Genomic DNA, 23,275 nt, shown 5'->3' on the forward strand with positions numbered 1-23,275 from the left:
AGGGGGATAGTTAGGGTGGACGTTCAGACACTATTTCCTCAGGTGGATGTAGCTGTTACAAGTGGTCATAACTATAAGGTTCAGGGTGGGAGATATAGGAGGGATGTCCGAGGTAGGTTCTTTACTCAGAGAGTGGTTAGGGTGTGGTATGGACTGCCTGCTGTGACAGTGGAGTCGGACACTTTAGGAACTTTCAAGCGGTTATTGGATAGGCACATGGAGCACACCAGAATGACAGGGTGTTGGATACCTTGATCTTGGTTTCGGACAATGCTCGGCACAACATCGAGGGCCGAAGGGCCTGTTCTGTGCTGTACTGTTCTATGTTCTATCTCCCAAGCTGTGATAGGAGTTGAGTTTGTAGAGTCATTCTACAAACTCAGCCTGTCCCTGACGCTCGCCATTTACACATCAGGGTCCCACTTGAAAAGGTTGTATTTCTTTTACTCAAGTCAATCCTGGGACCATGCAGTAAAATGACTGTGGAGTTTGGCCATTGTGAGAAGGGAAGTACGAATATCAAAATGTTTGGAAACAGATTAGTCATGGATTCTCACAGACATTCTGCGGGTAGATTACCACAACTGGACCATGTTGCTGTTATCAGCAATAAAAATAGAACAGGACAAAGGCAAGGGTGAGAATAAATAAACACACAGTCACACACACACATAGACAGACACGCACACAGTCCAAAGACATGCAGGTTAGATGGATTGGCCATGCTAAATTGCCCCTTAGTGTCCAAAAGGTTAGGTGGAATTTTTAAAAATAAATTTAGATTACCCAATTATTTTTTTCCAATTAAGGGGCAATTTAGCGTGGCCAATCCACCTACTCTGCACATCTTTGGGTTGTGGGGGCAAAACCCACGCAGACACGGGGAGAATGTGCAAACTCCACACAGACAGTGACCCAGAATTGAACCTGGGACCTCAGCACCGTGAGGCAGCGGTGCTAACCACTAGGCCACCGTGCTGCCCTAGGTTAGGTGGAGTTACTGGGTTACGGGGATAGGGTGGAGGCGTGGGCTTAAGTAGGGTGCTCTTTCCAAGGGACGGTGCAGACTCGATGGGCCAAATGGCCTCCTTCTGCACTGTAAATTCTATGATTCCATAGACAGACATACACGTATACAGACATATACAAATTCACAGATAACAGGTCCCCAGAGGGTCCGCCCTGGCATTGCCCCTGTCAATACCACCCTGCCATCCAGGATGGCACTACAGGCATGTCCCTCATGCCCGGGGCTATACTTGTTTTCCGTACCCAGCAGGTCCCTACGACTGCTTCACCTTTTGCAAAAGCAGTTGTGAACCTCGCCGATGTGAATTCTTAATGTTGGGGGGGCGGGGGGGGGGGGGGGGGGGGGGGGGGGGGGGGGGGCACGGCGGGAACCCCTTTCATTGTATGATAATTTATTCAAATGCATTGAAATGAGATTCCCGGCCTGCAGGTGTCAATTAAGAGTCCGGCACTGGAGCTAACAGCCAATGATGATGGCAGCCCACACCCAGAGCTCCTGGTCCAATCAGAGGACCAGATGCCTCAGCAGGGTCCCCGCTAATGGTGACCTTGTGAGACATCAGCACAGGTGAAAGGGCGGAATGCTGAGGCATCGCGGCCGATGTCTCCTCGCCTCCCCATTGGGGACGAGCTGGGAGTCTCCCCACATAGCGGTGGGCCCTCCCAATGCGGCCAAAATGCCTTGGGAGCAAGAAGTAGCCCTTCATTCAGCTCTTAAGTGGCTCAGTGGGCCATACAATGAGCTCCCCTCCCCATTATGTCTTTCCCTGCCATATTGACAGAACCTCCCACCATCCAGCCTGCCTCCGAAGAGTTGGGAAAATTGAACCAAGGGTCTCCACCCTTGAGCTACATTTTGTCCAACTTGAAGCCTGCTGCATTTTATTGCTTTCTGGTACTTCCATTTGGACCTGCCTTCCCCCTCACTCACTATGGCTTTCATTTCTCTTCTTACGTCTTGTCTTATCTCGCATCAATATTGTTTCAACCATTTAACCATGCCCTGTTTCAAAACTGAAGTAGATTACACTTCATTACTTGTGAGTGTATATGTGTGGCTTTCCTCTGGCTCTTTTTAAATGCCATTCATCTCTAATATCTTTTTTTTTGTTATAAATTTAGAGTACCTAATTCATTTTTACCAATTAAGGGGCAATTTAGTGTGGCCAATCCACCTACCCTGCACATCTTTGGGGTTGTGGAAACTCCACACGGACAGTGACCCAGAGCCGGGATTGAACCCGGGACCTCTGCGCCGTGAGGCAGCAGTGCTAACCACTACTCCACCATGCTGCCCCTGTTCATCTGTAATATCTTTTGCTTATGATGAATTTTCTATTACTATTCTTGGGATGTGGGCATCGCTGGCGAGGCCAACATTCATTGCCCCTCCCTAATTGCCTTTGAGAGGGTGGTGCTCAGCTGCCTTCTTGAACCATGTAATGTAGGTACACCCACAGTGCTGTTAGGGAGGGTGTTCCAGGACTTTGACCCAGCGACAGTGAAGGAACGGCGATATATTTCCAAATCAGGGTGGTGAGTGACTTGGAGGAGAACTTGTAGGTGGTGGTGTTCCCATGTGTCTGCTGCCCTTGTCCTTCTAGTTGGTAGTGGTTGTGGGGGATTCGGGGTGGTAATGTCATTGAATGTCAAGGGATGACAGTTAGATCCTCTCTTGTTGGAGATGGTCATTGCCTGGCAGTTGTGCAGCGGACTGTAACTTGCCACTTGTCAGTCCAAACCTGGATATTGCCCAGGTCTTGCTGCATTGGGACATGGACTGCTTCATTAGCTTGTGGGGGGAGGGGAGGGGGTGGGGGGTTGGGGGGGTGGGTGTTGGGCAGAAAGGGGGGGGAGCGGGGTGTGTGGTAAACAGCTGGAGGTTTCCTTGCCCATGTTTGACTTGATGTTATGAGCCTTCATGGGGTCCAGAATCGATGTTCTGCCCACAGGACCCAAAAGACGTGCTTGTTAGGTGAATTCTCCCTCTGTGTAACCGAACAGGTGCCAGACTGTGGCGACTAGGGGATTTTCACAGTAACTTAATTGCAGTGTTAATGTAAGCCTACATGTGACAATAAAAATTATTATTATTATTATTATTGTTCTTAGCAAAGCAACCCCACTTTTTCCCCGTCTAGCCACAGAACTGCCGTCATTTATAGAATGATTACAGCACAGAAGGAGGCCATTTGGCCTATTGTGTCAATGCCAGCTCTCTCCAGGAGCGACTCCTCCACACTTTCTGTCTACGCAGGTGCTTTCCAATTCCCTTTTGAGTGCTACGATTGAATCCACCTCCGTCACTGACTCAAGGCGCTGCTTCCAGAGCCTAACCACTCGCTGTGCAAAAAATATTCTTCCGCAGCTGCCAGTGCTTTCTTTCCTAATCAACTTAAATTGGTGCACTATAGTCTTAAACCCCGAAGGTAACTGAAATAGCTTCTCTCTATCTATTTTGTCCAGACCACACGTAATTTTGAACACTACCAAATCTCCTCTCAACCTCCTCCTCCTCCGAGGAGGAGGACAAGTCCAGCTTCTCCAATCTATCCACAGAACTGAAGTCTCCCCTCTCATGAGCCTCTAGTTGTGACTGGTCCCCAGGCGATGTTCCCCACACTTGATATCCCAGATGAAATCCCTCAATTTGTTAGTTCTGGATGGGATACCCCCAAATTGTCATCCCCAGTGGGGAGAGATGAACTGGCTCCCTTCATTTATTCAACCTCGTTGGTTGGTCCCATGCAGATGAATTTTAACAGTCTCCCTTCTCAGCCCAGTGTATCTCAGTTCTAAAAGGAGCCAATTAAACCAGGTTCTCTTGAGTTAAAGAAAGGGTGGATTTATTAGCTACTAAACATGAAAAAACTGATAATGCACATACATTCATACAGATTAGAAGTGAGAATTGAGTCCAAATGTCATTTAAAAAAAGATACAAATCAGTATTTGACTTGCTCGCAAGGAGCAGCGATGGAACTTAGCCACTTCAGAAGCGAATAGTCGATTTTGAGATTCCAGTGTTCTGCGGTCTCGATGACAAACTGCCCTGCTGTCCTCTCAGCTATGGCTTTGCTGTCTTGGCTCGCTACAACAATCAGAGAGAGAGAGCTACCTGCAGGGGACTTGCAACTGCTCCATTTCCTCCTGACACAACCAGCACCAGTCACCACTGACCAGGATTTGCAGGCGGCCTTTAGCCCAGTCTTTGTACGTTCCTGAAATGCAAAAATCCACAAATGGTCTGGGACATTGATCACACTGCTGCTGAGATGATAATCAGATCCCATTATCTCCACACGAGATGGCATGTGTGCTTTTGATACATCACTCCTTGGAAACATGGTGTGATTCCATTGTCCAATTAGGCCGGCAGCAAACGTGGTGCCCAGTTTGGGGTAGCAGACACTGCCTGGAGGACATTCCTCAAAGGCAAATGGCAACCGTGACTGGGCGTGATGCTGCCTTGCAGGCTGATGGCTCCCACATTGCACCCGACAGTGTGCACCTGACTGTTCAGTTTGGTGGGTCTGCGATTTCAAAATCACCTTCTTGGATTGGATTGGATTTGTTTATTGTCACGTGTACCGAGGTACAGTGAAAAGTATTTTTCTGCAAGCAGCTCAACAGATCATTCAGTACATGGAAAGAAAAGGGAATTAAACAAAATTCAAGAAAATACAAGAAAATACATAATAGGGCAACGCAAGATATACAATGTAACTACATTGTTACATCGGTCCCCCCCCCCCCACCCGGCCATCCCCTTAATAAACTCCCAAAGGATCTTGATGGACAGTTGATTGGAGGCAAGTGGTTTCTCAAAACATCTCAGAATATGTCAAAAGGTTTCTAAATTGAAAACAAACCGGACCTTCGATGAAAGACCTGCCTATTTCCCCTTCCAGGAATACACGCGGAAATTAGTCTGAAACTGGCTCCAAAGTGCAGTGTTTGTCAGTGGCAGAGCAGAAGAACAATGACAAAGACGCAAGGAGGACACCTCTCTCTCTCTCTCTCTCTCGCGCGCACGCACGCTGTCTCTGACAACAATCAAAGCTCAAAGGTGTCACCTTCAGCAGAATGCAGAACTGAACTTCGCCACCAAGTGTTTCCAACAGACTGCAAAACTGTCACGGTCAGCTTCAGAGATCTACTGAAATCACCTGACAAACATCTGCACTGTAACATGTTCTGTGCCTCACAATGTCTAAGCCAAAGACTTATTTGTGTATTTCTTTTCATTTTTATTTGGACTCTTGTGATCTGAGTGAACGACTGTTGCATCTTTTATTATTCTGCCTCAGGTTTTCATGACTAATAAGACCATGCAACCTAGGAGCACAAGTAGGCCATGCGGCCTAATGAGTCTGCTCCGTCATTGCATGAGATCATGGCTGATCTGAAATGATAATCCTCAACTGCCCCTTCCTGCCTTATCCCGATATCCTTGATTCCCTTACTGTTGAAATAATTGTGGCCTCATCATGGATCCCTCTGGCACTCCACTAGTTAAAGGTTGCCATCCTGGAAATGTCCTTCTCATCCCAACTCTCTGTCTTCTATCAGTTGGCCAATCTTCTATCCATGCTAATAGTCTACCCCCAACACCATGGGCTGTTATCTTATAAAGTAGCCATTTGTATGCTGCCTTATCGAATGCTTTTTGTAAATTCAAGTATATTACATCTACTGGTTCCCCTTCGTCTATCCTGCTCATTACCATCTCACAGAATTCTAATAACTATATCAGGCATGATTTCCCATTCATGAAGCCATGCCGACTGCCTTATTATATTATGTATTTCTAAATGCTCTGTATTGCATTCTTAATAATAGATAAGAAACATTTTCCCAATGACAGAAGCTCAGCTAACTGGCCTTTATTTACTTGTTTTTTTGTCTCGCTCCCCTTTTGAAGAAATTAGGCATTGGCAGTTTTGCAATCGTCTGGGACTTTACCAGAATTTAAGGATCTTTGGAAGATTACTTTGAGTGCATCCACTATCTCTGTAGCTACTTCCTTTAATATCCTGGGATGCAGCCCATCAGGTCCAGGGGACTTATCAGCCTTTTACACCATTCGTTCCCCAGCACTTTTTCCCTAGTGATTGTTGTATTTATTTCCTTCCCTCCTCTGTCCTTGATTATTTAATATTTTTGGAATGTTATTTGTGTTTTCCACCATGAACACTGATGCAAAGTATTTGTTTAACTCCCCTGCCATTTCCTGGTTTCCCCATATTATTTCCCCAGTCTTATTCCCCAACGGGCTGACATTCACTTGGGCCTCTTGCTTCCTTTTTATATACTTAAAGATGCTCTTGCTGTCTATTTTTATATTACTTGCTAATTTAACCTCATGGTTTATCTTCTCCCTCTCTATTATTTTTCTGGTCATCTTTTGTTGGTTTTTAAAATGTTCACACTCCTCTAGTTTAGCACTAATCTTTGCTCCATTCTATGTGTTTTTCTTTCAGTTAAGACTGTCTTTCACTTCCATGGTTAACCAGGATTGGTTTACCCCCTTCCCAGTATCCTTCTTCCTCACTGGGATACATCTTTTTTGTGAGTCATTAAATAATTTCAGAAACATCTGCCATTGATGAAACTGTCTTTCCTGTTAAACTCCTTTCCCACGCCACTCCGGCCAATCCGGCCCTCATTTTTTTAAAGAATTACTTTTACTTAATTGCAGCGCAGTTAGACATAGACATTGAATTTACAGTGCAGAAGGAGGCCATTCGGCCCATCGAGTCTGAACCGGCTCTTGGAAAGAGCACCCTACCCAAGCCCACACCTCCACCCTATCCCCACAACCCAGTAACCCCACCCAACACTAAAGACAATTTTGGACTCTAAGGGCAATTTATCATAGCCAATCCACCTAACCTGCACACCTTTGGACTGTGGGAGGACACCGGAGCACCCGGAGGAAACCCACGCAGACACGGGGAGAACATGCAGACTCCGGACAGACAGTGACCCAAGCCGGAATCGAACCTGGGACCCTGGAGCTGTGAAGCATTTGTGCTATCCACAATGCTACCGTGCTGCCCACTCTGAAATTGAATGCTAAATTCTACCATGTTATGGTCACTACTTCCTGAGGGATCTTTTACTCTGAGATTTTTTATTAAACCTGCCTTATTGCACATTACCAAATCCAAAATAGCCTGATCCCTGATTGGATCCACTACATCAGCTTACTCTTTTGTTGCCTCATGCAAACTGGGTTTGATTGCCTCCTTGTTAAAAAGTAAATACAGTTGGACTGGAAAGGCTACTCATGGGGGAAAGAATTGTAAACAATGTTGCGACCAACGGAGGGTGCTGGAAAAAGGGGGGCCAGCTCGTTCTCCATCACATGGTTGTAACTCTACCATGGGCAAATAGCTTACCAGCTCTTATTAACTAGGCTCCATATCTGTATAGCAGCAACCTGTGTTGGGCTATCTGAGGGCCGTCAGTACTTGTGGACCTTTACCTCCAGCCCTGCTCTGGAAGGAGTTAAGTGGCGTTGCATATGAGAAAGGGGTGGGCAGGGAGCTGGTGATGAAAGGAACGCTGTGGGCTGGAATTTCCCAAATGTGGGTCTAGGCTGGCAAAGCATCGTGTCAGGTGCAGACAGGAAAATATACTCCTGTGCATCAAGCAAGGGCATGTCTTGTTGGCATCTGTGGTTAAATGCATCAATGCAGCAGAACAAGTAATTCTTATGATCCAGACACATACAAGCTCATAAACGTCCTGGCTCCCTGCCTCAGGATCAAGTTCACGCAAAGCAATAAATCCATTTCGTGCAAAGCACAGTGCAACAGAAATTATTAACTGACTCCGAAACTAACTTTTATGATGTAGGAGGAGAAATTAATCCAGTTGGACAGAATCGGGGAATGTTTCCCTCAATGGTGGATGGAAAAGAATCCGTCGGCGCTTCAGGGAGAAGAGCAGGAATGTTCTCCCCAAAGTCGCGAGTGACATTTAACCTCAACCAACATCATGGCTCATGCCCACATCACAGCTCCGGCAAACTTACTGAAGTAAAGCGGATGCCGGGGCCTCTTCTACTGCTGCCACCAGAGTATTGGGGAGTCAAGGCAGAGTCAATCATCGCCCTGTCCTCACCGGGTGCCCATCTGAGCGTGGGCACACCTTGTGTGCTCACTGATCGTGAAAACAGAAAATGTGGGAAAACATTCAGCAGGTCAGGCAACATCTGTGGAGAGAGGGAGGTAGAGTTACAACTTTCAGTCGATGATTCTTTGTTTGAACCTAAAACTGCTCTTGGGAATGAACAGGGTAGAGGGTTAATTCACTGACTGTGCATGAAAGTGGGTTGATTAGCTTTCCCATCCAGAGAAAGATTATTTTTCGGACAGAAAATAGAAGAAAAAGAGGGTGGAGAGCAATGACGTTGCTATGAGAAATTTAATCACAGAAAACGGTTCACCTTCAAGGATTAAGAATGTTCTGGGAGTATTTGTCTTTTAAAAGACTATGTACCTTAACGGCTTAATGCAGGGTGCTGATTGTTCATTCTTTAATGTTGATAAGGTTTACCTTTCTATTCAACAAGACTGGTTTCGTAATTAACTAATTAAGTTAGTTGTTGTTGAAAGAAGCCTGGTTAAAGTCCCTTTTATTCTGGGTAACAGTAGTGAAGGTAAATAATTGGCCATTTAGGGTGTGTGAATCGAACCAACGTTGGAGTAATGGGGTAGATCAAGTTTGCACTCCTCCCATCCTGATTGTCGTAACAATGCTCAGACCCACATTATCATCTTGTGGTTTCCTAAACCAAAGGATAGAGTGGCTTTTTCCCATAGCAGTTGCAAGTGTGTTAGTGAGGTGGGAGTAGCATGAACATAAAGGGTTAATGTAATGTTACTACTCTAGTCACTAGATGGTGCTATTGAGCAACCATATAAATATTGCATGTCTCCTTAACTTCTGGGAGATCGATGGAGATACATGGAGAGTGGGAGAGAGCAAGACAGAGTAGTTGTGAGATAGTTGAACTAATAGTATAGTTAATAGTGCAGATGTGTAGTGTAATCTTTACTTAACTAATTCCTTAGTAATATGTTCAAATTTAATTCAGTGTAGTGTAATAAATTAGCTTTGTTTATGAAACACAGCTTGATGTTCTTTGTTAGCAGTACAATCTTCACCTTTCTGGAAGAACTAAAACAAAGAACACAACCATACGGATGATACAAAGTTAGATGGGAAAGTAAGTGTGAGGAGGATGCACAGAGGGATATATACAGGTTCGGTGAATAGGCAGGATCATGGCAAATGAAATATAATCTGGGGAAGTGTGCAATTATTCATTTTGGTAGGAAAAATATTTTTTGAAAATATATTTGAATGGTGAGTGACTGGGAATAAGTTTTATTCAGAGGGACCTGATTGTCCTTGTACATGAATCACAGACAGGGTAGATTCTGGGAAAATATTACCCCTGGGCAATCCAGAACATGGAGCCATGGTTTCAGAATAACGGGACAGCCATTTAGGCTGGAATGTGTCAAAACATTTTCTCCCAAAGGTTGTCAATCTTTGAAATTCTGCTCTGGAGAGTGGTGCATGATTAGTCATTGCACATATCCAAGGTGATTGATAAATGTCTAGGCACTGAAGGATGGAATGATATGGGTACAGTGTGGGAAGGCAGAGATGAGGTAGATCATCTGGCTGAATGGCAGAAGCGAGTTTGAAGGGCCAAATGGTCTACTCCAGCTCCTATTTCTTGTGTTCTTATTTTCCTGGGTAATTACCAAGTGGATGCTCATTCACAGTCGATGGGCAGCCTTGTAACAGCCCTGTTCGTGCCAAGGGCCGTTTCTCGGTGGAAGGTTTGCATTTATGTAGCACCTTTCCTGGTGTCAGGATGTCCCCAAGCCCTTTACAGCCAGTTATGCACTCGTCACCCTGCGGCAGTCAGTTTACAGACTGCCACTCCCACTAACAACAATCCAATCGCAAGCAGGCAATCTACCCCCATCTGTAATCGTCTCCAACCTCACACTCTGTGAGACAGCTACGCTCATCTCATTCTGGCCTCTTAAGTATCCCAGGTTCTAATTGCCTTTTCATTGGTGGCTGCACTTTTGGCTACCTCGGCTATAAGCTCTAGAATTCCCTCTCTTACTCACTCTGACTCTATACCTCTTCTTCCTTTAATAATTTCCTTAAAACCTACCTCTGTGGCCAAGCCTTTGACCATCTGCCCTGATGTTACTTTATGTGGTTCGCTGTCAAATTTTGCTTCATAACGCCAAATACTTCGGCACGTTTTATTACACAGAAGGCGCTTTATAAATGCAAGTTCTTGTGGTTGGTCGAGGGGTAGATGTTGCCTCGGACTCTGGGGGGGAGCTCCCCTTTTCAGAATAAAGTATGGATTTTTTTTTAAATCGACACGAGAGGGCAGAGGGGTCTTGATTTAATTAACTGAAAGTCAACAATTCCCCTCGTACCATATTGGAGTCAGCCCTGATATCTGGAGTGGGACTTGTACGCATAACCTTTTGTCTTGATTGTAAGAGTGCTCGCAGCTGAACCATGCCTTTTGGCTAAGAGCAAGTGTAAACTGAAGCATGATATCAGGAGTTAATGCCTGTTCTTGTCAATATCTCTCTCTTGTGGGGAACATGAATTGGATTCAATTTGAATTTGAATTGTGTTTTTTGGAACATGCAAGGAAATGGGTTAAGGACTTGGCCCTGTTCATTCTGCACATTGGCTTTGTAACTCTGAGAAAGCAATTTTGTTTTATGACCTTGGGAAGGTTTTATGGGATTAAATGACTTGCTTCCAGGAGCCAGGCATGGATCAGGGAGGCCACCTGACTTGTTGACATGAACTGAATCTGGAAATACAGTAGATAACAATCTCATCAAGCATATCATTTTTGCAAGTACAGTCTACCTGACTACCGCCCATCGAGAAGAAGAGGAGGTTAATCAGGCCTATTAAGCTTAGGAAGGAGCAACTGGATTCTTAAATACTTAAGGTGGAGTTTGAGCAAAAAGATGGTCCTTCAGAATGAGTGTTACGCCAAAAACATCCATTTAAAAAATATTATATACATCTTAGATTTGTAGGACTAACTGAGTGATGTCAGAAACACTGAAGTAAAATATCTGAAAGATTTCAAAATGGCCTGGCTGAAATTGTGGCATTTTAAAAGTACAAAGCTTTGTTTTCTTGCTAAGTCCTTACTTATTGCTGAGGACCCGGGTTCGAATCCCAGCCCCGGGTCACTGTCCATGTGGAGTTTGCACATTCTCTCCATGCCTGCGCGGGTCTCACCCCACAACCCAAAACAGTCAGGGGCTGGTTTAGCACAGGGCTAAAGAGCTGGCTTTCAAGGCAGGCCAGCAGCACGGTTCAATTCCCGTACCAGCCTCACCGAACAGACGCCGGAATGTGGGGACTAGGGGCTTTTCACAGTAACTTTGTTTGAAGCCTACTTGTGACGATAAGCGATTTTCAAAAGATGAGCCGGGTAGGTGGATTGGCCATGCTAAATTGCCCCTTAATTGGAAAAAAAAAAGAATTGGGTACTCTAAATTTACTTCTCACAAAGTTTTTACTTATTTATTTTATTTGAATGGGATTCTGCGATTTTAATCCCTCTGGAATCAAGGAGAGGACTGGAAGCTAGACAATAAGATGTGAAGACAAACTGCTGACCTTGTTAAGAGATTGTTAAGTGGCAGAAGGCAGCGACTAGGGATAATGGCTATGGCTATGTACTAAAATTGGAAGGAAGTCGTTGATGGCATCCACAAGGATGACGTGGGGGCCTCAGAAAATGTCCTTTTTAATACCTCGGTGGGTTTTAAGCCTGGCGAAAATGTCTCCAGGTTGAAAGACCGAGCAGAGAGAACCTAAGAAGCTGCGGGACTGAATTTCCAAGGCCTGGGTAAGAGGGGTACCAGCAATTGGGTCAGGAAATCTAGGACCTGAGATCAAGGGCAATGCGATCACCTCCAAATTTGACTTCAAAATAAAAGTCTGATGGATGTGCTAAAAGAATTGATTTACATTGCGCTGCTGAGATTCAATGCAATGGCCCACTCCTGTTTCTATTTTCGATGTATGTTCCTGTGTAACACGGTTTCTTTCTTCTTTTAGGAAGCTGCAGCAAACCCGACTTTAAAGTTGAAAATGTAGACCTGAGCGAAATAATGGACACACTTTTTGAAGTTGGTCAGAGGCTTCGTCTGAAGTGCCAAAGTGGTTATAAGAGAAAAGCAGGAACGTCAAACCTAATCCGATGTGAGAACAACACTCAACAAATAATGTGGTCAAAGCCAAACCTCATGTGCATAAGTAAGTTCCATTTATTGCATAGGATGACGCAAGGGATATGCCGCAAAACCGGCCATTTGGCCCAACTAGGCCATGCTGGTGTTTACGCTCCACTCAAGCCTCCTCCCATCTTTCCTCATCTAATTCTCCTATTGTAACTATCAACTCCCTTCTCCCTCATGCACTTATCTGTCTTCCCTTTAAATGCACCTGTGCCATTTTCTTCAACCACCACTTGTGGTAGCGGGTTCTCCATTCCTACCATGTCAATTTGGCGACAGATTTGAACACACTATTACAATGAAGTTCTCCGGGATAAAGGGCGTCGTAATATGATCAGGTACGTGCCTTAGAAATAATGAACTGAGAGTAGAAAGTCAGAGACCTCACATTCATTCAACATCACAGTATCGACATGCCAAACAAATTGGTCTCCAAATCCTTTTACAGATAGTCCAATTTTAGAACCAAACAAAGAATACCAATAGATGCCTGTTACTAACAAATCTGGAACCTTCCATTAAGACACGATATTCCTGCCAAGCACAATGACATTATCTGCACATATTGCTCTGGAAAATTAAAGTGAAACATCTATTGATGTCATTTTGTGTAAATAGTTTGCAATGGTGCAACTTCTTTCCCAGAAATTACAGTAATAGACTGTACACTTTAACTTTTGAAAACAATTGATGTGAGGTTGCCATGGGTAGGTGAGTTGAAATACTTCTTGTTGCACTATATCACTCAGAGCCTTGATGGGTACAGCATCCCAAACTGTTCTTAAATAGAGCCACCACCTTGGCCCCATTGAACTCAGCCCAGCGTTTGGCCAGGTTGGCCCCAATGTCTTGATGTAGGCGCTGCCCATGTTTGAGGGCGTGGCAACCCACACGAGGACCATGGGGGATCACTAATTGATCCCCCAAGGGGATCGTAGACTACGTGTTCTGTGGCAGTGGGCGGTGGCCGCCCAGCTGGAACTCGTTAGTGAACCCGTTAAATGTTGCTCGGAGACCCGGACCGGGAATTCCGATAGTCCCGGGCTGGGATTTGTGACGTGCACCGCAGTAGAGGATTTGGACGCGATTCTCCGCAAATGCGGAGAGTCGTAAAGGCTGCCGTGAAACTGGCCGTGTTTGACGGCAGCCTCCACGCCCCCTCCCGGGACCCGATTCTCCCCCCCGGTCGGGGCTAGCAGCGCGGCCCCGTGAAGAACGGCATCGCGGGCTTAGCGACCGTCGCTAAGCCCGCGCGCCAAGCGTCACGCCGGCTGACGCGCACGATGACGTCAGCCGCGCATGCGCGGGTTGGACAGCTCCAACCCGCGCAAGCGCAGATGACGTCATCACGCATATGCTTCAAACCCGTGCATGCGCGGGCCGTCATGCCCCTCAGCCACCCCGCGGACTGATCCTGCGGGGCGGCGGAGGAACAAAGAGTGCGCGGGTATCGGACCCGCTGCCCGTGATCAGTTCCCACGATCGCGGGCCCATGCCACGCTTGGCACGGCCGTGGTGCGGCCGTGCCAATCGGTGCCATGGTTGTCTGGGACGGCACTTTGCGGCCGTTTTCACGAACGGTGAGAGCAGGTGTGTTTGCGTTTGTGAAAACGGCCTGGGAACTCGGCCCATCGGCTAGGGGAGAATCGCTGTTCACCGTAAAAAACGGCGAGCAGCGATTCGTGTCGTGGGGCGGCCGTGGGTGTGGGAGAATAGCGGGAGGTCGGGAAAAATGTCGGGAAGGCCTTCCCGCTATTCTCCGACCCGTCGTGGGCAGCGGAGAATCGCGCCCTTTATCTTTGAGTTAAAATAAAGTTGTTAAGCCTCCTCCATTGTGTCTCCTGGATCACCACAGAACTATCTGTTTTCAAATATTTTCACCACATGGGACCCATTCTTCATAAATTACCTGTTTTTCCCCAGCATATCATATTTACTACATGATTTGTCTCATGTTACTCCTATAAAATGCCTCTCAAATGCTATCAATCAAGCACTTCACCACAGCATTATTTTATATAAGCTGTTAACATTAGCATAATTGCCGATTAAGTAATGAATCTCATCGGTTCCCAATGACAAATTACCTGACCCATTTAGTAATGTTTTATTTTTGCAAGCAAAATAATTATTTTGATTGCTTGTCTGGCACACGGGTTTTAAGAGTGCAAAAGCATCTTTTTTATTTATCACACCGGTTGGCATGTAATTTAACAGGAGCTGACAAGTCATCGTCATTCGATTTGTATACATTGAGAACTTTGGAATGCAGAGGGTGAAATGGTCCAGTGAGTCCCAAAATCTGAAATGCAAGCGAGGGGTCTGTACAACCGTGCCGTTATTGGTGTTGTTCAACCGAAGGAGTCCATATCTTTTTTTTACATTTGTGATTGTGAAGAAGGGGACTCTCATGCTGGTGGAATGTGTGTGGTGCTCAAACAAGTTTGATTAAATTGCCATTAAGGGGAAGCTGGGTCAAACAATAGAGAAAGGAATGGAATGTTATGTTGGTAGAGTTAGACGAAGAGGAAATGGAGGGAGGCCTGTTGGCTGTACATGAAATAACTATTCAAGGTCTAACTTCATGCTGAGTTAACAGAATGCCAATTGCATTCTCTATCTGAGCGTTCCAGTGTTTTATGCCTTCTTTTCTTGTATATAAACAGAAGAATGAGGAAAATTGGTTGGAAAAGTGAGATCTCATGGGATGCAGGGGAAGACGGCAAATGGATCCAAAATTGGCTCAGTGATTGGAAACAAAGGGTCACGGTCGATGGATGTTGTTGCGACTGGAAAACAGTATCCAGTGAAGTTCCACAGGGCTCAGTATTATAGAACATAGAACATAGAACAGTACAGCACAGAACAGGCCCTTCGGCCCTCGATGTTGTGCCGAGCAATGATCACCCTACTCAAACCCACGTATCCACCCTATACCCGTAACCCAACAACCCCCCCCCCCCCCTAACCTTACTTTTTAGGACGCTACGGGCAATTTATCATGGCCAATCCACCTAACCCGCACATCTTTGGACTGTGGGAGGAAACCGGAGCGCCCGGAGGAAACCCACGCACACACGGGGAGGACGTGCAGACTCCGCACAGTGACCCAGCCGGGAATCGAACCTGGGACCCTGGAGCTGTGAAGCATTTATGCTAACCACCATGCTACCGTGCTGCCGTACTGTTGTGCCCCAGGCTGCTTGTTAAGTGCATTAATGATCTAGGCTGAAATGTGGATGGCAAGATTGGGAAATTTGCAAATGACACAAAGATTGGCCCCGTAGATGATAGTGAAGAGGATAGCTGTCGACCCCAGAATGGCATCAATGTTTTGGTTGAGTGGACAGAGAAGTGGCAAATTGAATTCAACCCAGCGAAGTGTGAGGTTAGGCATTCCGGGAGGGCCAACGAAGCAAGGGAACACTTATGGGAAGATATTGAGAAAGTGAGAGACTTTGGAGTGCACGTCCTCAGGTCCCTGCAGGTGGCAGGACAGGTGTACAAGGGGTCAAGATGCGCTGGAAAAAGTGCAGAAGAGATTTACAGGAATGTTGCAGGGGTTTGAAAATTGCAGCTATGAGGAGAGATTGGTTAGGCTGGGTTTGTTTTCCTTCGAACAAAGGCAGCTAAGGGCTGACCTAATTGTGGTGTACAAAATGATGAGTGGCTTGGGCAGGATAGACAGGAAGACTTGTTTCCTCTGGCTGAGGGGTCAATTACCGGGGGAGATAGATTTGAGGTAATTGGTTCAATTGCATAATTTCAGTGCCTTCGAGAGAGGCGGTTTACCCAATATCTGTTTTAATCTGCAGTCTTCCAGCTTTAAAGTATCTCCTCTGTTCTACTCTTGTTTTATTCATTGTAAAAAGAACCTTGGTTATAGTGCGTCAACACAAGCATCTGCGGCACTGATAGAGCAATTGGGGGCATTCGGCATAGAATCACAGCATAATTGAATTACAGAACTCTTACAGTGCTAGAAGGCCATTCAGCCCATCATACTGCTCTCTGAATGAGCAATTTCCTGAGTACCATTCCCTCGCCTTCTCACCCTAACCGTGCACATTCTCCTTTTTGAATCGATTGAACTTTCCTCCACCACTCTCTAAGGCAGCGCGTTCCAGACCTTAATCACTTATTGCGTGGAGGTTTTTATCAGGCTACCATCATTTCAGCCGCCAATTACCTCCAAACTGTGCCCGCTCGTTCTTGACCCTATCACGAGTGGGACTGGTTTCTCACTGCCTACTCTGTCCAGACCCCCTATCTTCAATTTCTCCCTCCTTATATCTGGAGACTGGTCATCTCTTGCTGAGTGGCAGCCGCTTTTTAGTGCCAATATTTTAGCTTTCTTATTCTCCACTTGATCGTGAGTAGTGGAAACTGTCGCCAACACTGACGTAACAATCAGTAACTTGCAAAAGACTGAAATAAACCAACCACACAGCATCATTAACGGAGGGTTTGGTGGGCCTGCTCATGTCTGGTCAATTGGGAAATGAGAATCTCGCAAGCGAAGTCTCGTTTCCCAATTTCCCCATCCTTCATTGTTGACACAATGAGGTTTCTGCCCAGACAGGGCGGAAACCTACTTTCCATGTATTTTAATACATTTACATCTTATTAAAGGGCTTCCCAGCCAGGCATTCCCCGCACACTGATTATGAATAGCTCGCCCACGTGACGCCATGCCAGTGAGGTTTACAACAGCTATTTCAAAACGGGATCCAGTCGTGACAAACCCACCGGGGGGGCGCCAAGGCACGTATCACCCCCGAGGGGAGAGCGACATGCCGGCTGCCCCTTGGCACTGCCCCTTGACACTGCCCCAGCACAGGTCGACACTGCCCCCTGGCACTGCCCCGGCACAGGTCAGCACTGCCTCCTGGCATTGCCCAGTCTCTGGAGGCAGTGCCGGGGGGGGGGGGGGGGGGGGGGCGGTGCCAGGGCTGGGGAGTCCCATGGGGGGTTCGCCTTATGCATGTAGTAACTATAATTAAGAGAGGGATAATGGAACAGGAAAGAGGAGAAGGGGGTCATGATCTGAGATTCAAGTTCCTGAGATTCGCCAACAATAGTCTGGCTTACTTTGGGCTGTGAATCCTCTTGGGGAAGAGGCTGTTCAATTAGACATGCACATGCACGTGCTGAGTCTGCCGCTGGCTTAGAAAATATAAACCCGAGCCATGAAATAAATATGGAAAATATTGGAAATACTCAGGAGGCTCAGGGGTTTCAGCGGAGAGAGAAACAGAATCAACATTTCAGGCTGCTGAACTAGTCTTGAAGCAGATTGGAGGAAAATTTCCAATGTTGCAATTAGAAAAAAGGCAAGAGGAGGTGGTGCCCCGGTACAAAGACTAGGAGCCATAGATGTTTTGGGCAATGTTTTGGACAAGAGCTGTAGGGGTAAGTGTAAGGAAGAACAGCAACTCCTGGTACTCACTGCCCGCATGGGTGGTTGAATCAAAGATGATCAATCATTTCAGGAGGAAATTGGATGGCGTCTTGAAGGAAACAAAGTAGCAGAGCTTGTGGGCACAGAGCGGGAGAGTGGGGTTGACTGGGTCAATCAACAGAACGTTGGCCTGGGCTCAAGTGGCCGAATGACCTTTTCTGCATAATGTTGCTGCCAATTTTACTGTGCTTTCCACATTGTCACCTTCTGTTGACTGTTCCTTTGTTCATTTCACACCAACATTGTGCATCTCTCTTGAGATTACATCTGAAATTTAATTCAGACATGTTGTGAATTGTCGTGATCTGGAAGGCACGAAATGATGGTGGAAGCAAATTCAATAGGAGTTAACTTTCAAAAGAGAATTAGATAATTTTGTGAGGGCCACGAAGAATTCAGCACGAGTTGAAGGATAGAAAGAAATGACATTTATTTACAATAATATATATATACACAATATCAGCAGCAACTCCCTTGCTGCTCACTCCTCTCTACTGGTTCCAAACTGGCCAGCTCTATTCATGCAGGGAATCTGCTAATGATTTCTCCGCCCCCACTCATTGGGGAAGCTCATATTCCCAAAGGATTGTGGGATTGCCATTAGTCCCCAGACAGTGGTAAGCAGGCAGGTTATAACATCCCTTCCCCCCAAAGTCCAAGGAATCCACCGAAGACCCTGGCGAAGGAGGGCGTCGGACTCGTTTTGCCGCAGGCCGGACACCATTTGCACGTGGCGCTGGATTGGGCGGCGTGTAACAAGGTGGCGAACAGCACTTCCGTGATGAACGGTGTAACGGTTGTACATCCACGGCCCGTGGGCCTGAAGACTCTCCCTCTGAGGCGTTCTGTGTCTCCATCTCGGAGTCGGAGTCCGTTGCCTCCGTCATCTCGGCGTCTCTATCTCCACGCGGTTCTGCTACGACCTGCGCAGGCTTTGAATGCGGCACCAGAGGAAGATTGTGCGGAATACTCTCCTCTGTGGCTATAGAAATGAGCACCGGGGGCGGGGTATCTTTGGAAGGGATGGTCTTCTAGACCGAACGTGGTCTACATGCTTGAGCTGGAGACGGCCCTGGGCTTACACCTGGTAAGAGATAGGGCACGTTTGGCGAAAGATTACGCCAGGGACCCACTGGGCACCACCAGCAAAATTCCGAATGAACACTGGATCACCGGGCGTAAACTGCCGAATCGGCCGATGCCGAGAAAAACCATGTCTCTGCCGTTCTTGTGTGCGGCGTACATTTGCGCCAATGTCCGGGAAAACCATGCTAAGGCAGGTACGATGTCTCTAGCCCATTAGGAGTTCTGCGGGAGCTACCCCAGTCACCGCATGGGGGGTTGGTCCCATATGAAAACAAAAAACGAGCCATTCTCGTGTCCATAGACCTGGAAGACTGCTTCTTTAGACCTCGTTTGAATGTCTGTACTGCACGCTCCGCCAACCCATTGGAGGTCGGGTGGTATGGAATGGTGCGGATATGGTGTATGCCATTTATCTTCATGAACCTCGCAAACTCCTCATTTGTGAACGGAGTGCCATTGTCCATGACAAGCACCTCGGGGAGGCCATGCGTACTGAACGACAAACGCATCTTCTTGGGCAGTATGGTAGCACAAGTAGATAGCACTGTGGCTTCACAGTGATGTAGGGGCGCAGCCGGCGGAAGCTTCTGATGCTCCTGGCAAATGGAGCAGTTTTGGGCCACCTTCTCAATGTCGGTGTCGAGGCCTGGCCACCAGACATAACTCCGGGCCAACATTTTCATTTTGGTCACACCTGGATGCCGATTGTGCAAGTCCCTTAGTATCAGCTCTTGTCCTTTTTACGGGACAATCACACGCGTCCCCCACAAGAGGATGCCGTCTTCCATGCTGAATTCGGACAGCTTGGAGGAAAATGCCCACAACTCGCCTGGGAGCTGTCTATGTTGCCCACCATACAGGACTATGTGCCGAACCTTTGACAGGACTGGCTCCGTCTGGGTCCACTCACGGATCTGTGATGCCGTGACAGGCAAGGAATCCATAAAATTTAGGGTTGCAACCACCTCACCAGTCGTGGGGGTCGACATGGGGCCGGTCGATAAAGGCAATCAGCTCAATGCGTCGGCATTCCCTATCTGGGTTCCTGGTTTGTGCTCTAGAGAATACTCGTAGGCAGCAAGCAACAAAGACCAGCGCTGGATCTGTGCGGAAGCAATGGGCGGTATTGGCTTATCCTCTTGGAAAAGTCCCAGCAGAGGCTTATGATCAATCACGATAGTGAAATGGCGGCCATATACATACTGGTGAAAGCGTTTCACTGCAAAGACCTCCGCCAGGCCCTCCTTCTTGATCTGTGCGTACTTCTTTTCTGCTGAAGACAATATGCGGGAGGCGAAAGCTATCAGCCGATCGGCCTCCTTCTCATCTTGTGGTACAGGACGGTCCCAATACTATACGGGGATGCATCACACGTGATGAGCAAAGGCTTTCCAGGATCAGAGTGAGTTAGTAACCTAGATGACGACAATTGTTGTTTTACCCGCTGGAAAGCGGTTTCTTGCGGCTGACCCCAAGTTAACCTTTTTAAAACAAACAGTGAACATCTAAACAACCATTAATTCAAATACAACCCCAAAGAATACAACTAAGTAACCATGTAAGCTGTGCTTTTAACATCCAAAAGACTTAACAAACCTTCAAACAGGACCACATTAGGTTTACATTCAATACTGAGACCGTTTACAATTCTGGGTTCACCAAGTGATCCATAGATAGTCTTTGGATGGCAGAGATCAACCATACAGCTCTTTGTTTAACTTCAGATGCCGCTCACTGAAAAACACAGACACACTCAAGCTTTTTTCAAACTGAAACTAAAAAGCAGAAGCAGAGCTCAGCTCCACCCACACTCTGACATCACTCCAGTAACATGAGCAGCTGTATTTCTTAAAGGTACATTTCTTAAACACCCATTTCTTAAAGGTACTCTCACGTAACAATACAATACCTGTATAAGCTGCATGTACAATTTGATATTTGACACATATTGGTGGCTGGTGTAAGAAATCCTGTATAAACCAAAGCCATGTCTATGTAGACATAGTGATGGGCTACCTGTACCTAACATGGTGACCCAGGGCAAAAGAAGATGCATTAAAATATAACAAATGTCAGTGCCCATTTGGATTGATAAGAAACATAATGTTAGCTGGGACCTAACTTTGAAAATGTTTTCAGTGGTGAATACTCTTGAGTACCACAAGCAGCTATTCTTCATGCATCCCCTGTCAGACTTTGCAGGTTGTTAGAAAGCATTGGTTATTGAGGGACTGACACGCTCTGCAGAATGGTGAGCTCCCAGCAGAAAGGCAGCGTTAACATCTTCAAAATCAGTGATGCAGTTACCTACTCAAATGAGGAATCGAACAGTTAAATTTATTTCAAAAATGATACTGAATGAAACCTACCCTCAGACTCCCAGCCTAACATCCAAATATATTTTCAAGTCCCCACTACCCGTTCCCCATAACTAAATTGCTCCTCTCACTTGTGAAGTCTTGGAGCAGCCTTGGAGGCTTTCTGATCTCTTAGATCACGAAAAATACTGTTTTGCAGCAACAACTTGTATATATGTAGCTCCTTTAATGTAATAATAAAATGTCTCTCGGTGCTTGACAGGAGAGTTCATCAATTGAAATCTGACGCTGAGCCACATTAGGAGATATCAGATATCAGGGCAGTTGACCAAAGGCTTGGTCAGTGGGGGAGATTTAAGGAGTGTTTTAAAGAACAAATGAGAGGTAGAAGGATTGAGGGAGGGTATTCCAGAACAAGGCAACTGAAAGCGCAGCCACCAATGGTAGAATTGCTACAGACTAGAAGGAGGCCACTTGGCCCATTGCATTTGCACCGACCCTACGAAAGAGCGGCCCATCTAGGCCCATTCTCCCGGCCTAGCCCTGTAAACCCGTAACCCCACCTAACCTGCACATCGCTGGACTGTGGGAGGAAAACGGGAGCACCCGGAGGGAACACAGGCAGACACGGGAAGAACGTGCAGATTCCGCACAGTCATCCAAGGTAGGAATCGAACCCGGTTCCCTGGCGCTGTGAGGCTGTGAGGCTGCAGTGCTAACCACAGATGAAGCAATTAACGTAGGGGATGCTCAAGAGACCAGAATTAGAGTAGTGCAGGTATCTCAGAGGCTTGTTGGGCTGTCGGATATTACAGAGGTAAGGATAGGTGAGCACATGAAGGGATTACAAATCGAGGCGCTGCTTAAGCAGAAGCCTATGTAAGACAACAAGAACAGGAGTGAAGGGTGACATTTGGTTTTAGAACCAAGGCAGCAGGGTTTTGGATAACTTCGTGTTTACAGAGGGTGAATGGGGGATGCCATCAAAGAGTCCTTTAGAACAGCCCAAAGGTAACAACGGCAAGCGTTTCATCAACAGATGAGCTGAGGCAGGCATGGCATCAAACAATAGCATAGAGGTGCAAATAAGCACCTTATAGTGATGGCACAACTGTATGGTTAAGAGTTAGCTCGGGGTCAAACATGACACCAAACCTCAGACAGTTACCAGGGAGAGGGATGGAGTGGGTGGCTAGGGAAATGAGGTTTGTCATGGCGACCAATGTTGATGGCTTCAGTCTTGCCAATATTTAATTGGAGGAAATTTCAGCTGGAAGATGTCGACAGGCGGTCTGATCATTTTGAGGCAGTGGACGGGTCGAGAAAGGTGGTGGTGAGGTAGACGTTTTCGGATGATGTCACCCGCAGTATGTAGATGAAAAATAGGAGGACCTCTCTAAAATCTTTTGGTTGTTTCTTTGGTTAGTTTTCTCTTTTTTTAAATTAAATTTACACTACCCAAGTTTTTCCAATTAAGGGGCAAATTGTCCTTCCTTACACGGACCGAGTAAGGGGCAGACGGTTTCCTTTTTTAGTTAGGGCAGCATGGTCGGCGCAGGCTTGGAGGGCCGAAGGGCCTGTTCCTGTGCTGTACTTTTCTTTGTTCTTTGTTCTTAGCCTGGCCAATCTACTGACCCTGCGCATCTTTGGGTTGTGGGGGTGAAACCCATGCCAGCACGGGGAGAATGTGCAAACTCCACACGGATCGAACCCGGGTCCTTGGCGCCATGAGGCAGCAGTGCTAACGACTGTGCCACCGTGCCGCCCCCCCCACCCCATACCTAAACATTAATCTGCATAGAGTCCACCCCTTGCTCTACTGCACAGCATAATGCAAGTTCTGACATATGTCTTCATAACAAGTAGCCCTTTAGCTGAACAATTATGCGTTCCATTTGAAGGGATCATGTTCCCTAGGCGGGATATGTTAGCTGTAAATTTTGTTTCAGCAACACTGTTGCCAAATTCCTCTATATATAAATTACAGTACGTACATAACTAATTTCCCATTTAAAAAAGTAAAATAGATCAATAAAAGTAAATAAATAAAA

General features: G+C 46.5%; 1 protein-coding gene across 4 annotated transcripts in view; it reads left to right on the plus strand.

Moving 5' to 3' along the window:
* LOC119973541 (interleukin-15 receptor subunit alpha-like) overlaps positions 1-23,275 on the plus strand; it is a 67,364-nt gene that overhangs the window by 14,803 nt on the left and 29,286 nt on the right. For all 4 annotated transcript variants that reach the window (XM_038811826.1, XM_038811827.1, XM_038811828.1 and 1 more), the window contains exon 2: positions 12,181-12,378. In XM_038811826.1, the coding sequence (XP_038667754.1) occupies positions 12,181-12,378 (198 nt within the window). The remainder of the gene's footprint in view (positions 1-12,180; positions 12,379-23,275) is intronic.

The sequence above is a fragment of the Scyliorhinus canicula genome, chromosome 11, assembly GCF_902713615.1.
Source record: "Scyliorhinus canicula chromosome 11, sScyCan1.1, whole genome shotgun sequence".
NCBI classification, from domain to species: Eukaryota; Metazoa; Chordata; class Chondrichthyes; order Carcharhiniformes; family Scyliorhinidae; genus Scyliorhinus; species Scyliorhinus canicula.